The following is a 17980-nucleotide window of genomic DNA, read 5'->3' as shown; positions in this document are numbered from 1 at the left end:
GAGCCTTCAGCTGAAGGGTGATTACTAAATGCAAAAAGTATTGTGACCATCGTTTAGAGTAAAAGTAGGCCAGCTCTGGGCTTAGCGTTGCTTCGATACTTGAGGGTTCCGGCTTAGAAATGGACTTGAATTCTTTGTAACTCCTTTCTTTGTTTCAGCAAAACCTGACAATTGTAGACAACAGATCTGCTGGCCTGCCAAGGTCCTGCCCACACACATTCCTGAGAATGGACAGTTTCCTTGTGTTCTTTTTGTTATAGATTCCTGAAGACTAACGTGGTCTAATCACTTGGCCCCTCTCCAGTTATACATAAGAGTAAATAATGCATCCTCTCTTCTGACAGTGTAGAATGTTATACATCTTAAGGATCATGGTAGCCCTGTCAAGTCATTGTAATTTAAACAAAATAATAATGACCCTGGAATAAATCAACTCAGAAAACCCTTTGAGCCCTCTGTAAGAAGGCTCAAAATAATATAATTAATAATATAAAACTAATTAAATGTAGTGGGTTTATTATTCAGTTGGTATTCAGAGTGAATGGGGCTTAAAAAACAACATAGGATTTATAGTCAAGATAGCAGGCTTATCCACAAATCTGCTGTGTGATGTTGGTCATGTCACCTCCACTTTCTTGTCACAGATCCTCAATGCTAAGATGGAGGAAAGGGCAATAATAACCAACTGAGGAGGCTATGGGGATGGATCAAAAGAAATGAAAGCACTTTGCAGGCTATTAGATAAAATTGTAGTAAATCCAGTTTCTTAGTTGATCATGGAAATTTCTCAGCCTTTCTTTCCAGTGTAGCGGTGGCGCCATTGGTGCAAAGTGATCCTCATCTGTGTGGTGTTATCTTACACTGCAGAAGTCTCTTGAGATGGAACCCATTGATTTAATTGGGAGTTTATGGCCGTGGTTCACAATACCAGCCACTGATCCCCACGGTTGGAATCACTTGACTCATGATGAACAGTGATTCTGAAAGGTAGTCACACATTCTATCATTTTTAGCCCAGACTGCATTCATATGAGAATCTGCTGGGTGTTTTGTTTTTGACACTTCTGGTGTGTGATGGGGGGAGGGTTCATTGATCTTTTTTCAGCTACTGTGTGCAACTTCACACAGATGTGTGATGTTTAGGATACTTCTAAGTAGGTATTTTTAACTGTCAAACGTCTGCATTTCCAAGATTCTGCCTCCATTTGCACCTTTATGGAATTCAGGGTATCAAGAGTTCTACGGAGTGGTCAATACCCATGAATCGATTGAAACTAATACTTGAAAACAGTGGTTATGTTCCCTCCACTTCCCTGGTACAGGTAAATCCATGGCAATTATCATTTTTTGTTCCAGTTAACTGACTGCCACAAGGCAAGGTTGCCAAGTAAATGATAAGATAGTGATACCAGGTGGGGGGTCCATTTTGACAAAGCTTGGACACCCGTCCGTCCTGTGCACTACAAGATGGTTCATGTCACACTGAACTTCCCAGCTCTAAATGAGAGCAACTCAGCCACCCTGTATGCTGGCCACTTCATTTGCAGGGTGTACTGCTCATTGGCACTATTAATGTTTTTTATTTTAATTCTTATTGATAATTTTTAATTAAAGCAACACATGAGGGGCGCCTGGGTAGCTCTGTCAGTTAAGCATCTGCCTTTGGCTCTGGTCATAATCCCATTGAGCTCCATGTCAGGCTCCTTGCTCAGTGGGGAGTCTGCTTCTCTCTCTCCCTTTGCCCCTCCTTCTGCTTGCCCTCAGGCTCTCTCTCTCTTAAAAAAAAAAAAAAAAATCCTTGGAAATGTATTTGCACCAGTACCCATAGGTCTTAATCTTTTTTAAATGGCTTCATTTCATTTCTTAGTGCTAGTTCTGTTTGTTTTATCACCACCCAACTAATGGGCATTGTTTGTGTTATGAAATAATGCAGCAAATGACTGGATATCTTTGCAGTCATGTGTGTGTATTTTTGTACTTCATCAGATTATGTGGATTCTTTGAAGGGAAATGGCTAGATAAAAGAAGAGGCCTTTTCAGGTTTTGATGGCTGTTGCTAGATTAACCTCCATAAAAATGTCACCAATTTATACTCTCAGCAGTGGTACATAAATATGGCCTGGTCTGTTCTGATTTTTGCCAATCTGTGAGGAAGGGAGAAGAGCCTCATTCTTTAAAAAGATTTATGTATGTATGTATGTATTAGAGTGAGTGAGTGAGTGAGTGAGTGAGCATGCAAGCATGGGGAGAGGCAAAGGGAGAGGGAGAGAGAATTGCAAGCAGACTCCCCCCTGAACCAACATGGCGCTTGATCTCACCACCCTGAGCTAAAATCAAGAGTCCAACAACTTGTATTTAAGCCTTATTAATAGTTTCCTTTAATATTCAAAAATCTGTAGCATTTACAAAATCAAATCAACCTTTTCTTTTGTAATCCCTAGGTTTTCAGCCTTGCACAGGAAGAATTTTTCAGCACAAACTTAGTTTTTTTACTCTATTTTTTCTAAAATGTTTGCAGTTTTGCTTGTTATATTTCTCTGTTAAATTCACCTGGAAATTATTGTTCTTTAAAATATGAGTTAGGATTGAACTTAGTTGTTCTAATACTATTTTGACTATCTTTCCTAACTGATTTAAAAATAGCACTGCTTTCATACTCTGAAATCTCATATATGCAAAGTGTAGCTAGATTTACCATTTCTTATGCTGATAATACATTATTTTAGCTAAGCTTTAAAATATATTTTGATGTCTGGTAAAGCAAGTTCTTCTAAACAGTTGTGTTTCAAAACTTTTAAAGTTGTTTTCTGCTTTTTTCCTCCTCCAGAGGAATTTTGGATTTAGCTTATCAAATTCCATAAAAAATCCTGATGGCAGTTCCTCAAACATTTTTTAATAGAAATTTTCAAACATATAGAAAAATTGAAATAATTTTGTAGTGAACATCCATATACTCACCACCTATATTTTACCATTGACATTTTACAATACTTGCTTTACCTGGTAGCATTTTGATTGTGGTTGAAATTGCACTGAATTTAGAGAGTAATCTAGACAGGACTAACATGTACAATATTCTGAATCTGTGCCCTCAGGAATATGCTCTGACTCCATTTATTTAGGTCTTTTTTTTTTTTTGTTCTTACTAAAGTTTTGTAGTTATTGTTTTCTAGATTTTGCACATGTCTTACAAAGATTTATTCTGAGACCTTTTCCAGATTTGGTTGTTAATGCGAATGGGCTCTTCTCCCTACCCAACCCCCCATTTCCTTCTCTAATTGATTATTTTTAGCATATGGGAAACTTAATGATTTGTGTGTGTGTGTGTGTGTGTGTATCTTTTGCAAATGTGTCTCATTATTTTTACCCTATCCTATTATTACAATAGTTTTTCAGAAAATTTTCTCACTAGGCAGTCTCCTCATGTGCAAATAACATGTTTTTCTCATCTCTCTCTTTCTCTTTTTAATTGTTTGTTCCTTACATTAAAAAAAAAATCATACTTTACTGTCTAGGATTCCATTACAAAGTTAATGATGATGGGAATTCTTACCTTGTTCCTGACTTGAATGTTTCACTATTAGTTGTAACATTTGTTGTGGTTTCTGGTAAATATCCCTTATCTAAGGACATTTCCTTCATTTTTCCTTCATTTGCTAAATCTTTTCAAGAAGGAGAGTTTAGACTTGAACAATACTATAGACCAGTTGGACCTAAGAGACATACACAAAACACGCAACAGCAGAATATGCACCTTCTTCTCAAGCATACCTGGAACATTCTTTGGGGTAGGTCGCATATTAGGATAGAGTCTTACCAAACTTAAGAAGATTGAGATTTTACCAAGTGCCATTTCTAAACACAATGAAATGAAACAAATCAATAACAAAAAGATAATTGGAAAATCCGTAAATATGTGGGAACTAAACAACATACTCTTGAACACTTGAACAAGCAGTAAAATCAGAAGGGAAATTAGAAAATATCTTGAAATAAATAAAAACAAAAATGTAACATACCAAAACTTATGAATGCAACAAAAGCAGTACTAAGAGGGTTATAGTTGCAAATGCCTACATTAAAAGAAAGGAAGATCTTAAATTGACAGCTTAACTATACACCTCAAGGAACTAGAAAAAGAACAAACTAAACACAAAGTTAGCAGGAAGAAGGGAATAATAAAGATTAAAGCAAAACTACAGAATAGAAAACAGAAAAAAATTCAATGAAACAGAGTAGGTTTTTTGAAAAGATCAACAAAATTCACACATCCTTAAAAAAAAAAAAAAATTGGCACACCCTTAGCCAGACTAAGAAAAGAGAGAGGAGATCCAATAACAAAAATCAGAAATGAGAAAGACATTACAGCTGATGCCACAAAAATAAAAAAGATCATAGGAGACTAGAAAAGACCTAGAAAAAGTGGATACAATCTTAGAAACATAAAACCAACCAGGACTAAATCATGAAGAAATTGGAAATCTGGTCAGACTAATAACTAGTAAGGAGATTGAATCGGTAATCAAAAAGCTCCCAACAAAGAAAAGCTCAAGACCAGAAAGCTTCACTAGAGATTTCTGCCAAACATTGAAAAATTGACTAAGACCAAACTTTCTCAAACTCTTCTGGAAATTGAAGAGAAGGGAACACTTCCAAACTCATTTTATGAGGTCACTGTTACCCTGATACTAAAACCAAAGATACTACATGAAAGCTACTGACTGTACCCCTGATGACTATTGATATAAATGTGCTCAACAAAATGCTAGTAAATAAAATTCTATAGCACATTAAAAGGATTATGTACCATAACCAGGTGGGATTATTCCTGAAATGGAAGGATGGTTCTACATATGAAAATCAGTGTAGGGGCACCTGGGTGGCTCAGTGGTTGAGTGTCTGCCTTTGGCTCAGGTTGTCATCCTGGGGTCTTGGGATCAAGTCCCTTATCAGGCTCCCTGGAAGGAGCCTGCTCCCTCTGCCTGTGTCTCTGCCTCTCTCTCTGTGTCTCTCATGAATAAATAAATAAAATCTTAAAAAAAAAAAAGACTTCTACACTAAAAACGACAAAACAGGCATAAAGAGGTTAAAGAAGACACAAAAAGGAAGACCTCTCATGTTCATGGATTAGAATTAATATTGTTGAAATGCCCATACTACTCAAAGCCATATACAGATTCAGTGCAACTTCTATTAAAAATCCTAATGGCATCTCTTTTTTTTGCAGAAATAGGGGGGGAAAATCCTAAAATTCATGTGGAATTTCAAAGGACCTTGAATAGCCAAAATGTTCTTGAGAAAGGAAAGCAAAGTGGGAGGTCTAACACATCCTGATTTCAAAATATATTACAAAGCTACGGTGAGCAAAACAGTATGGTACTGGCATGAAGATGAACATAGACCTCTGGCACAGGATAGAGAGCCCAGAAGTAAATTCTTGCATATATGGTTCAGTGATTTCCAACAGGTGTGCCAAGGCTACACAATGGAGAAACGATAGTCCCGTCAGCAAATGATGCAGGAGAAACTGGATCTCCATATGTAAAAGAATGAAGCTGGACTGTTACCTCAATCATATGCAAAAAATAATTCAAAATAGATTAAAGACCTAAACATAAAAGCTGAAACTATAAAACTTCAAGAAGAAAACATAAGGGATAAAGCTTGTTGGTTTGGTAATGATTTCTTGGATATGACATGAAAAGCACAGGCAACAAAAGCAAAAGTAGACAAATGGGACTACATCAAACTTAAAAACTTCTGCACCTCAAAGGGAACAATCAACAGAATGAAAAGGTCACTGACAGAATCGGAGGAAATATTTGCAAACTATGTAACACTATGTATCTGAGAAGGATTAACATCTATAAAGAAACCCTACAACACAACAACAAATAGCCTGATTGAAAAATGAATAAAAAACTTGAATAGACATTTCACCAGAGAAGCTATGCAAATAGCCAAGTATATGAAAAGATGTCAGCATCACTAATCATTAGGGAAATGCAAATTAAACCAAATGAGATAACACCTCATACCTGGTAGAGTGGCCACCATAAAAAAAAAACCCAAATAAATAGAAAATAACCAGTGTTGGTGAAGGTGTGGAGAAATTCACATTGGAATGTAAAATGGTGTAACTGCTATGGAGAATATTAATAAAGTTTCTCAGAAAATAGAAACTGGAATTACTGCATGTCTAGCAAACATACCTCAGGGTAAATATCCCAAAGTAACAAAAGCATGGACTTGAAGAGATATTTGTATCCATGTTCATGGCAGCATTATTCAAAATAGGCAAAACATGGAAGCAACCTAAATATTCTTCAACAGATGAATAAAGAAAATATTGTATATTCATACAGTGGAATGTTTATTCAGCCTTAAAAAGGAAGGAAATCCTGTCACATACAATAGTATGGAGGAACTTTGAGGACACATGGCAAGTGAAAAAGCCAGTCACAAAAAGACAAATACTGCATGCTTCTACTTTTATGAGGTATCTAAAGTTGTTGGACTCATAGAAGCACAAAGTAGAATGGCGGTTGCCAGGAGTTAGAGATGAGGGTAAAGGGGCCATTGCTGTTCAGTAGGTATAAAATTTCAGCTTTGCAAGATGAGAGGTCTGGAGATTGGTTGCACAAGAAAGTGCATATAATTTACTATACACCTAAAAGTAGTTAAGGTGGTAAATTTTATATTACATGGTTTTTGCCACAAAAAATTTAGAGTATAATCTTCCTAAATGCTATTTTGGTTTTTCTCCATTATTAATGAAATTAATTTTTTAAAGAAATTTCCTAATATTTTAGACACCCTTACAATCTTGATATAAACCACAGCTCCATCTGTGACAGATAAGCCAATTTCCTTAATAAATGGAGGACTCTCTATGATGCTAAGCAAAATAAGTCAGAGAAAGACAAATACCATATGATTTCACTCATAGGTGGAATTTAAGAAACAAAGGAAAAATAAAAAGACAAAAAAATGGATACTTACCTACAAAGAACAAAGTGATGGTTGCCAGAGGGGAGGGGTGGTATGTAGGAGCTGTAGGGAAAACTGGTGAAGGGAACTGGGAGTGCTTATGATGAGCACCAAGTCCTATTTGGAAGTGTTGAGTCACTATATTGTACACCTGAAACTAGTAGAGCACTGTATGTTTACCATACTGGAACTAAAAAGTAGATGGAGGACTCTCAAAATCCCATAGAAAAATGGACAGAAAGTAATCACAAAATGTCAGTGATATGTGAAGAGATTCTCAGCCATGCCTATAAAGAAATGCAAGTTAAAACAATAGTGACCAGTTTTCTGTGTCACTGTTAGCAAAATAGTGACAAATTAAATTAGCAAAAACTGGAAACAGTAATAATATGCAGTGATAAGGAGGGCACTCTCATTCTGTGCTGGTGAGAGTGACAATTCAGTATCTATTTGGAGGGCAACTTTGTATTTTACTAACAATTGTTTAGTCCTTAGAAATTCTTGTTTTGTTTTTGTTTAAGTGGGCTCTGTGCTGGGCATGGGGCCTGAACTCACAGCCCTGACATCAAGACCTGAACTGTGAGCAAGAGTTGGACACTTTACCAGCGGAGCCACCCGGTGCCCCCTAGTCAGAAATTCTTGAAAGAAATTCAGAATTGCAGAAATTGTCAAATGCACAAAAACATATACAGGGATAGTTATTGAGCCATTGCTTGTAACAGTTGAAAAACTGGAGAAAGGGAAATGTTTATTAACAGCTAGATTGGTGAAGTAAATTCTGATGCATCCATACATTAGAGCATTGTTTAAGAGAGAGAAACTGTAGCATGTCCATCCAGGAAACCTATTTCATTCTGACACTCTTCCCACTGTTGCGGGAAGAAAATGAGGGGCAGAAGGGAAGTGTAAAAATAAAACTCCATTTTTTGTTTTTTAAATTGGTTTTAGTAATCTGTGCCTAGAAAATATATTTGAAATAATGGACCCTAGATTGTTAACACTAGCTATCTTTGGGGTGAGTAGGGAGGATTTTCACTTTTCTTCATTGTTCCTAAGAGAGAGAAATTTCTACATAAAGACCATAATTTGAAAGAGGAAGTAAAAAAGATGCATTTCAATGTAAATCTATATTGCTAGCAAGTTTTTTACAAAAGGGAATGCTACCTGCATGGTTTTGTTTTAGAATGAGTCGAGATTTATGTGTGGTCTAGTGTATCACATGACCAACTTCTAAATATATTTCATGACTTTTTAAAAGACTATGAAGCTGGAGGAGCGGGTGTCCCTGCTAGTTGGAGGAGGCAGCTGGGTCCTCAGTGTAACCCAGGAAACCGTGGGCCCCCCACTGAGACCGCCAACCTCTGCAGGTGCCTGAAGAAGGGGAGGGCCTTGGGAGCCCTGCCTCACCATTCACTATTCAATGAAGCATACTGTACCCCCCAAATATGAAGTTGGTTACTGTCGAACACTCGACTGTTCCCATATCGATCAAACCAGCCTGGTGGCATAGTCCCGTTCTCTTCCCCCGGTGTTGTCGCCGCCTTGATCTTTCAAAACCACAAGCAGCATGTTACAATCTCTCACTGTGGTTATGTTTTTGTAACTCTGTCAGCTGCTCCCATGATTCTTGTTTTTACTGATAAATCATGGGCTGTTCAGGAGGGCTGCAGCCAGACTTGGAGAGAACCTGCTGAAAGTCGCATTTCTAAACATTTGAGTCCTCCTGTGGAGCTTACTATCCTTCCAGTTCCTTCCTCAGAATTTTAAAAAAAATTATTTAAGAATTTGATCAATAAACTCATTTTTTTCAAGCTCCACGTGTATATTTTTGGTGTTGAAAAAAAATTCTTTAAGAATTTGATCAATAAACTCATTTTTTTCATGCTCCACGTGTATATTTTTGGTGTTGAAATATAGTGATTATTAGCTGCAGCTTTTAAAAAATATTTTATTTAGGGCAGCCCCGGTGGCACAGCGGTTTAGTGCCGCCTACGGCCCAGGGCATGATCCTGGAGACCCTGAATCGAGTCCCACGTCAGGCTCCCTGCATGGAGCCTGCTTCTCCCTCTGCCTGTGTCTCTGCCTCTCTCTCTCTCTCTGCATCTCTATGAATAAATAAATAAAATCTTTTAAAAAAATTTTATTTATTCATGAGACACAGAGAGAGAGGCAGAGACACAGGCAGAGGGAGAAGCAGGCTCCATGCAGGGAACCCAATACGGCGCTCGATCCCAGGACCCCGGGATGATGATCAGAGCCAAAGGCAGACGCTCAACCACTGAGCCACCCAGGTGTCCCTATTAGCTGCAACTTTGAATTGAGTAACTCTGAATTCCCAAAGACAGGTTTTTTTTTTTAAAGTTACAGGCTTTTGTTCTTATTTCTTCATTAAAAAAATTATGACATTTTCAAGACAGACTATAGAAAAGATTATATAAAGAATGACGAACATGCGGTTGTCATCTGGACCTTCTCTGTGAATCTTTGGCAGCATAAAACCTTGCATTTATATCAGCCTATGTCACCCAGGGCTTGATTTAGGAAACACTGTGTTTCCACATGGTAATTATGACCTCTTTTGTCAGAGCTGGTTCATGAATGTCTTCTGGTTGAATGGTTTTCTAGATAATTTAGGCTTTACCCTGTAAGTACCCCTTTTATTGGATACCCTTTTAAAAGTATCTGGCAGATAAACCCAAACTTACCTAAATGGGTAACATTGCTAAGTATAGCCTCATGGTAAGCATCCAGGGTGTTCACTGAAGAATTCTTTCAACTTTTTCATGTGTTTGAAAATTTTTCTAATAAATATTGAGGGGAAAAGATCACTTTGGAAAGTCCTGCAGCCCTTATTCCAACAGTGTTGTGGTTCCTCGGAGAGCCCAGTGCATGGAGTACTTAAGGCTGCAGGCCCTGGAGCCAGACTGCCGGGGTCCCTGTGCAGTACACTTCAGGCAGGTACTCTCCTTCTCTGAGCCTTGCCTTTCTTGCCTGTAAAATGGGAATGATTAGTTCCTGCTTGGAGTTTGCTGTGAGAGTGAACTGAGAAGATGTGTATGCAGAGCCTCCTCTAGTAGCGAACACACCACTTGGGCAGTGTGGCCACTACCGCCAGTACTGTTCTCTTGCTACTGCCTTCCGCGTTGACCACTGACTGACCCACTCAGAGAATCATCAGGAGTGCTATTCTCCATGATCATTGACTTGAAGGACAGTTTGGGGTACTTTGAGACCTAATTTTGAATGACAGGGAATTCTTCCCTAAATCAAGTCCATCTTTGTAAGTGAAGTACCAGGAATGTGATTTACATCTTCCCCGGTAAAGCCCAGTCAAGGTGAAGCCCCACCACATGCCTCAGTGATGGCACCGTGTCTTGGGTGTCTGTGTGCTGTCAGGGACCCCACACTCCTGCTCCTGAGTTCCGCCGGCCGCCTACCTCCAGGCGAGCACATGGCCTCTTCTCTGTGTTGGTGCTGCTTTTAGCTGACAGGTCTGCGTCCTCTTTGCTCTCTTCTCTCCAACCTGACGTTCACAACCACTGCCGTTCACCTCTTCCCAGGGCAGGGGTAAACCATACCAGAGTAGGTTGGGCAGTATCACAGAGAAGTGACGTCCTCTGTGCAGGGACCTCCGAAGTGGGAATGATACCCCTCTTGTACAGAAGTGAGTGCTTTAGCACTCTGTCCTCCGCCCCTCTTGGGTTTGACCTCGGAGTGGTTTTTAGCATATTCATAATTTTTTTTTTTTTTTGCCGTCATCACGACTAAGAACATTTAATCACCCCAAAAGAAACCTCAACCCATTAACAGTCACTCCCCATTCTCCCCTCAGCCTTTGGCAACCACTAGTCTACTTTCCATCACTGCAGATTTATCTTCTCTGGGCATCTCATGTGAATGCAGTCATGTTATCTGTGGCATTTGTGACTGCCTACTTGGAGTGCGCGTGTTCCCATCTATGTTGTGGCATGTAATGGGTACTTCATTCCTTTTAATGGCTGAATAATCCATTATATAGACATACTAGCTTGTGTCTATCCATCTGTTGATGCACATTGAGGTTGTTTCTACCTTTTGGCTATTCTGATGATGTCATAAGTACCTGTGTACAGGTGTTTGTATGAATATATTTTTACTACTTTTGTGTGTATACCTACCACTGGAATTACTGGGTCTTATATAGCATATTTAACTTTTTGAAGAAATGCCAAACTGATTTACAAAGTGGCTGTTACCACTTTACATCTCCCCGGCAACATATGAACGGTCTAATTTCACCACATCTTTGCCTATATGTGTCATTGTTATATGTCATTGTGACGAATGCCATCCTGGTGGGTGTGAAGTGCTATCTCATTGTGGTTTGGGTTTGCATTTCCCTAAGGACTAATCATGTTGAGCACTTTTGTACATGCTTATCAGCCATTTGTAGATCATCTTTGGAGAAATGTCTTTTTAAATCCTTTACCTATTTTTTAATTGGGTCATTTGTCTTTTTATTGTTGAGTTTTAAGCTTTCTTTACATATTCTGGATACAAGCCCCTTATCAGATACATGATTTGCAAATAAACTCTCCCATTCTGTGAGTGGTCTTTTTTACTTTCTCAGTGGTGGCTTTTTTTTTTTTTTTTTTCTTTTAAAGATCTTATTTATTTATGAAAGACACACACACAGAGAGAGGGAGAGAGAGAGAGGCAAAGACACAGGCAGAGAGAGAAGCAGGCTCCATGCAGGGAGCCTGAATCGGGGCTCGATCCCGGGACTCCAGGATCACGCCCTGGGCTGAAGGCAGGCACTAAACCACTGAGCCACCCAGAGATCCCCCATAGTGGTGGCTTTTTGAAGCACAACCATGTTTAATTTGATGGCATCCAGCTCACCTGTTTTTTCTCACATCACTTACAGCTTCAGGTATTCTATTTGATGTCCTCAGTGAAAATCCGATTTGCTCACTAAATACGTAACTGCATCACTCTTAGTTTTCCTGACTTGGAATTGTGAAGCACTTGGCTTAAAATGTGTGCCAACAGTATATAGAGGATCATATAAATATTGATACTTATTGAGCTGGTGAATCCATTTCGGTGCATTTAGCCTCAGGAAATAATTTGATAGAGGAGATACATGCTATTGTATACAATACATGTATTGTAATGCCCAGAGGTCATTTCACTGTGAGAGTGGGACCCTGGAAGCCTGTTCAGGAGCAGAGGAGGGTGACTGATTATATTCCTAGTGCGACATTACGAAGCAGCTATCGAATGTTATCATTAAAATCTTATTTAATGAACATGTTTGTGGTGGAATCTTCAATAAAAAAAACAAAACACAAGCATGTGTCCAGTATGACAAAAATATGTATAAGATACCTGGACTAGGAGGAAGGGTATACAAAATTATAGGCGGTTTTATTTTCTTCCATTTCATCTAATACTGATATTTTATCTTTGCAATTAAAAATATTTTTAAAATGTGTGTCTAACATTTCAGATCAGTGAGGCAAAAGGTGACAAGCTGTGAGGTCTGGTGTGTTTATTCTTGTCCCACCCCAACTGGTTTTGTGGTAGGAATGATCTATCAAAGCTGTGATCATCAGGGTGAGGCTTGCAAACAGAAAAATAGTTGGCTGTGTGTATTTAAGAACTTGAATAGAAATATTTTCATTCTCTTCACATTTTCATATCTAAACACTGATGATGACGTGATTTTGGAATTAGAATTACTACTATTTTAGTCGTTATTAGCATTACACTTTGCTAAAAGAAAGGTAAGGGTGATTATGGTGATATTATGTTAATAGGGGCCGCAGACACACTTTCCTCATGGCAGCTCATGAAAGAATTGTAATTATTCGAAATTTTCAGCATTTGAAATACATTTCAAATGGATCAAATATTTTAAAGTTATTTTTTTTAAAGGCACTAAAGGAAATGAAAAGGTCACCACAACCCGAGGTCACATGTAGAGTGCCTACCCAGGGGGAGGCCACAGGTTGGGGTGGCTGCGCACAGAGAAAGCACATACAGCTTGCTGTACGCCAGACTGGGTCTGTGGATCCCCTGACCCTCTGACCTTGGGCTCTGCCTGCGAGATGTGGTTCAGGATGTAGCCAGTACCTGAGGCGATTCTCCTTCAGCGGCCTGGGCAGCAGGCAGGGAAGGGCCACAGCAGGGGACCCGGCTCCTGTGGCAGCCAGCCTCCCCACTCTCCACTTCACACACCGCAGCTGACTAGGCCTCTGGGCCTGACTTGGGAGAAGCAGAGGCGGCGTCTTGTTCTCATATGTGGGAAGGCTATGAAAAGAAAAAACCCTCGTTGGCCCAAACATTTAAACAAGGATTACACTAGGATGTTTTGTTCTCACTCTGACATGGTCAGAATTAATTTGGAGGTCCAAAAGAGGATTATTTTGTTGTTGTTGTTGTTGTTGTTGCTTGGTTTTTGAATCTGAGTTACTTAATACAAGAATACAGAGGGAAATACAAAACAAAACACATGGCTTAAGTCTGTCAAATGGTATTGGAACATCCCCAGGTCATTCTTCAGGGTACTGTTTTGTTGGTGTTTGGGGGGCTCCACATTCAAGTTGCTGGTGAACTTTCTCAAGAAAAGGCCCCGATGGGAGAAGGCAAGCAGTGGGGTGCATCTGGGTATCAGAGTACACAGACCTTAGAGATCATGATCATTTGTTTTTCCCCTTCCTCTTTAGGTTTAATAGGAAAAGCTTGCTTTCTGCAGACAACTGAAAAAACTGCCTTTGGAAACTGTTTCTTTGGCCTGCATGGAGCAGCTGGGACTTACACTGTGAGGCCCTTGACGGGACAAGCTCTCACCCACTGATCATCCAGAGTGATTGTCACCATGGCCAGCAAGAGGAAGTCCACCACCCCGTGCATGATCCCTGTGAAGACCGTGGTGCTGCAGGAACCCGGTGCGGAGGCCCAGCCTGCCGCAGCTCTGCCCGAAGGACCCCCGCAGGAGCTGCCCCCTGAAGTGCCAGCTACCAGCAGCGAGGTCGCCCAGACGGCCAGCAGTACCGACGGCGCCGCCCTGGCCAATGGGCACCGGAGCACTTTGGATGGCTACTCGTATTCCTGTAGATACTGTGATTTCAGATCCCAGGACATAACCCAGTTTGTGGGACACATGAACTCAGAGCACATGGACTTTACTAAGGACCCAACTTTTGTCTGCACTGAATGCAGTTTTCTGGCAAAAACTCCTGAGGGACTTTCTCTGCACAATGCCAAGTGTCACTCGGGGGAAGCCAGCTTTGTGTGGAATGTGGCCAAGCCAGACAATCATGTCATCGTGGAGCAGAGTGTCCCTGAGAGCACCTGCACTCCTGACCTATCGAGTGAGCCCAACACTGAAGGGACCGATGGACAGGCTGAAATCATCATTACCAAAACCCCAATCATGAAGATAATGAAAGGCAAAGCTGAAGCCAAAAAAATTCATACACTCAAGGAGAACCTCCCCAGTCAGCCTGTGGGTGACACGGCCTTACCAAACCCCTCAGCTGGGGAGAGTGAGGCGAAGGAGGGGGATCACTCCTTTGTCAACGGGGCGGTCCCGGTCGCTCAGCCAGCCAGCAGCTCGGCAAAAGGGCCGCATGTGGCCAATGGTCCCCTGCTGGGAGCGGTGCCGGTTCTGCCGGCTGGTCTGGCACAGTTCCTCCCCCTGCAGCAGCCGCCCCCCGTGCACGCCCAGCACCACGGCCACCAGCCGCTGCCCACTTCCAAGTCCCTGCCCAAGGTGATGATCCCACTGAGCAGCATCCCCACCTACAATGCGGCCATGGATTCCAACAGCTTTCTCAAGAACTCCTTCCACAAGTTCCCCTACCCGACCAAAGCTGAGCTCTGCTACTTGACTGTTGTCACCAAGTACCCGGAAGAGCAGCTCAAGATCTGGTTCACAGCCCAGAGGCTGAAGCAGGGCATCAGCTGGTCCCCCGAGGAGATCGAGGACGCCCGGAAAAAGATGTTCAATACGGTCATTCAGTCCGTACCCCAGCCCACAATCACTGTCCTCAACACGCCCCTGGTGGCCAGTGCCGGCGGCGTGCAGCACCTCATCCAGGCCGCCCTCCCGGGCCACGTGGTGGGGCAGCCCGAGGGCGCAGCGGGTGGCCTGCTGGTCACGCAGCCGCTGATGGCCAACGGGCTGCAGGCGCCCAGCTCAGCCCTGCCGCCGGCGGTCACGTCGGTCCCCAAGCAGCCCACTGTGGCGCCCATTAACACTGTGTGCTCCAACACCACGTCGGCCGTGAAGGTGGTCAACGCGGCCCAGTCGCTGCTCACGGCGTGCCCCAGCATCACCTCCCAAGCCTTCCTGGACGCCAGCATCTACAAGAACAAGAAGTCTCACGAACAGCTGTCCGCCCTGAAAGGAAGCTTCTGTCGGAACCAGTTCCCGGGGCAGAGCGAGGTGGAGCATCTGACCAGAGTGACGGGCCTCAGCACCCGGGAGGTGCGCAAGTGGTTCAGCGACCGCCGGTACCACTGCCGGAACCTCAAGGGCTCCAGGACCGTGCTGCCCGGTGACCCCGGCGCCATCATCATCGACCCCGGGCCCGAGGCGCCCTTCTCCCCCGCGGCAGCCAAGGCCCCCGAGGTGCCCTGCGGCCCGCCCGCGGCCACCCTGGCTGCCCCCCCTTCCGCCAGACGCCAGGCCTGGCACCAGACCCCCGACTTCACGCCAACCAAGTACAAGGAGCGAGCCCCCGAGCAGCTCAGAGCCCTGGAGAGCAGTTTTGCGCAGAACCCTCTTCCTCCCGACGACGAGCTGGACCGCCTGAGGACGGAAACCAAGATGACCCGGAGAGAGATCGACAGCTGGTTCTCAGAGAGGCGGAAGAGAGTGGGTGCCGAGGACACCAGGAGGGCTGATGGGGGCGCTGCTCTGGAGGAGGAGGAGGTGGTGGCTGTGGCTGCGGAGGACGAGGCGGGGGACGAGGAGCTGGTGGGGGACCTCAGGGTCCCCGGCGAAGCTGGCTCCCCGGAGGCGCTCGGCGGCCACTTGCTGGCGGAGCGCAAGGTCAGCCCCATCAAGATCAACCTCAAGAACCTGCGGGTCACCGAGGCCAACGGCAGGAGCGAGCTCCCGGGGCCGGGCGCCTGCGAGCCCGAGGAGGAAGGGCCCGGCAAGCCGGCCGAGCAGCCCCCCGGCAAGGCGAGCTGCAAGAAGACCGCCCAGCAGCGGCACCTGCTGCGCCAGCTGTTCGTGCAGACGCGATGGCCCAGCACCCAGGACTACGACGCCATCATGGCCCAGACTGGCCTGCCGCGGCCTGAGGTGGTGCGCTGGTTTGGGGACAGTAGGTACGCCCTGAAGAACGGCCAGCTCAAGTGGTACGAAGACTATAAGCGGGGCAACTTCCCCCCAGGCCTGCTGGTCGTCACCCCGGGCAACCGGGAGCTGCTGCAGGGCTATTACCTGTCGCACAAGACGCTGTGCGAGGAGGACCTGCAGAGCCTCTGCGACAAGACCCAGATGAGCTCCCAGCAGGTGAAGCAGTGGTTTGCGGAGAAAATGGGCGAGGAGACCCGGGCTGTGGCGGACACAGGCGGTGAGGACCAGGGCGCCGGCGAGCCCGCGGCTGGGCACAAAGGGACGGGGGACGCGTATTCGGAGGTGTCGGAGAACAGTGAGTCGTGGGAGCCCGGCGCCCCTGAGGTCGGCTCGGAGCCCGTTGATGCCCCGAGTCCCCAGGCTGGACTTCAGCTGGGTAAGGAGCCCACAGGGGCCAGGGTCATCCTCTGAGGGGAGGGTGGGGGGCCTCCCTGACAGGCCGCTGGGACGTCTGCCCTCCTGAAGCTCCCTGGCAGTGGGACCCAGTGGCTGGGCTGCTTCAGCAGGCGCCCTGGGAGCAGAATAGGAATGTGACCTATGATCCGATATATTTCCTGGGTCTTTAAACCTGTGCATGGGAAGGTACACAGTGAGCCTACAAGGGTGTGAGCTTTTCTAGTCATTTCTCAGCGGTGGGAGAATAGGTCAGAGCGCCATCGGAGTCAGGCAGGACCACAACCCCTGGGTAGGAGAGAGCAATGGGACTGTTGGAGAAATTCAACTCAGGACTGCGAGCAAAAGGAAAGCGGCGCTTGGATTGCCCTTAGGTAAGGGAAGTGCTTTCATTTAAATGATGAAAGTTCCATAATTTACATTTCTGTTGCTCTTTCTGATTTGGAGTAATGGAAAATCATCTTCTCTCTTAGACATACATGGAATCAAAAGCTTGAGTTTCATTCCTCAGTTTCTCCAGATCATATCCCTGGTATTAACCCTCAAAAGAAAACTTTATTCATGAGAGACACACAGAGAGAGGCAGGGACATAGGCAGAGGGAGAAGCAGGCTCCCTGCAGGGAGCCAATGTGGGACTCGATCCCAGGACCTGGGATCATGCCCTGGGCCAAAGGCAGATGCTCAGCCACTGAGCCACCCAGTTCCTGAAAGAAAACTTCAGAAGATGATTTTATTGAAGATAGTTTTGAAGCCACGGACAAGTCCCATTGTGGGTATCGGGTCCCGACCCTCAAAGTTCCCAGCCTCCCCCTTGCCTCCCCATCCTTGGGTGTTTGCCTCCCCAGAGGCCTCATCACAGGATGGCCAGGAGCCACGAGACTTAGCTCTTCACAGGGGGCTGTGGAAACCAAACAAGTGTCTGGATTCTCAGATTCTCCGATTTGGGGACCTTTAGAAGTTGGTTCTAGGGCCTGGTATTTCCAGACTTGATCTTGTTTTCCTGAAGGGCCCCATGAGTCAGTGAAGCCCTCCTGGGGAGTGGTGGGCTCCAGGGAACAGGACTGGCTTCTCAGGGCTGGTGTCTTGGGCACCTTCTCCAGCATGGGCCTGCCCTTGGGGAATGCCCACCCCCGGCTTGCTGGCAGTAAAACAAATTGATTCCTTTTTCTGTTTGTTTAAATTAAAATTTCGCCGAAGTATATTCTTGGGTAGCTGGAGAGAGAGGGTGGTGGTTGGTT

General features: G+C 44.1%; 1 protein-coding gene across 8 annotated transcripts in view; it reads left to right on the top strand.

Moving 5' to 3' along the window:
* The window catches only part of ZHX3 (zinc fingers and homeoboxes 3), a 125885-nt gene that overhangs the window by 101036 nt on the left and 6869 nt on the right, over positions 1-17980 (top strand). For all 8 annotated transcript variants that reach the window (XR_013365310.1, XR_013365309.1, XM_077873174.1 and 5 more), the window contains one exon: positions 13701-16724. Coding sequence is in view for 6 of the 8 variants with exons in the window: in XM_077873174.1 (XP_077729300.1) it covers positions 13853-16724 (2872 nt within the window). In the remaining 2 variants the exon portion in view is untranslated. The remainder of the gene's footprint in view (positions 1-13700; positions 16725-17980) is intronic.

The sequence above is a fragment of the Canis aureus genome, chromosome 26 (genome assembly GCF_053574225.1).
Source record: "Canis aureus isolate CA01 chromosome 26, VMU_Caureus_v.1.0, whole genome shotgun sequence".
In the NCBI taxonomy this organism is placed as follows: Eukaryota; Metazoa; Chordata; class Mammalia; order Carnivora; family Canidae; genus Canis; species Canis aureus.
The sequence above is the reverse complement of the archived record's forward strand: the minus strand, read 5'-3'. Positions and strand labels throughout refer to the sequence as shown.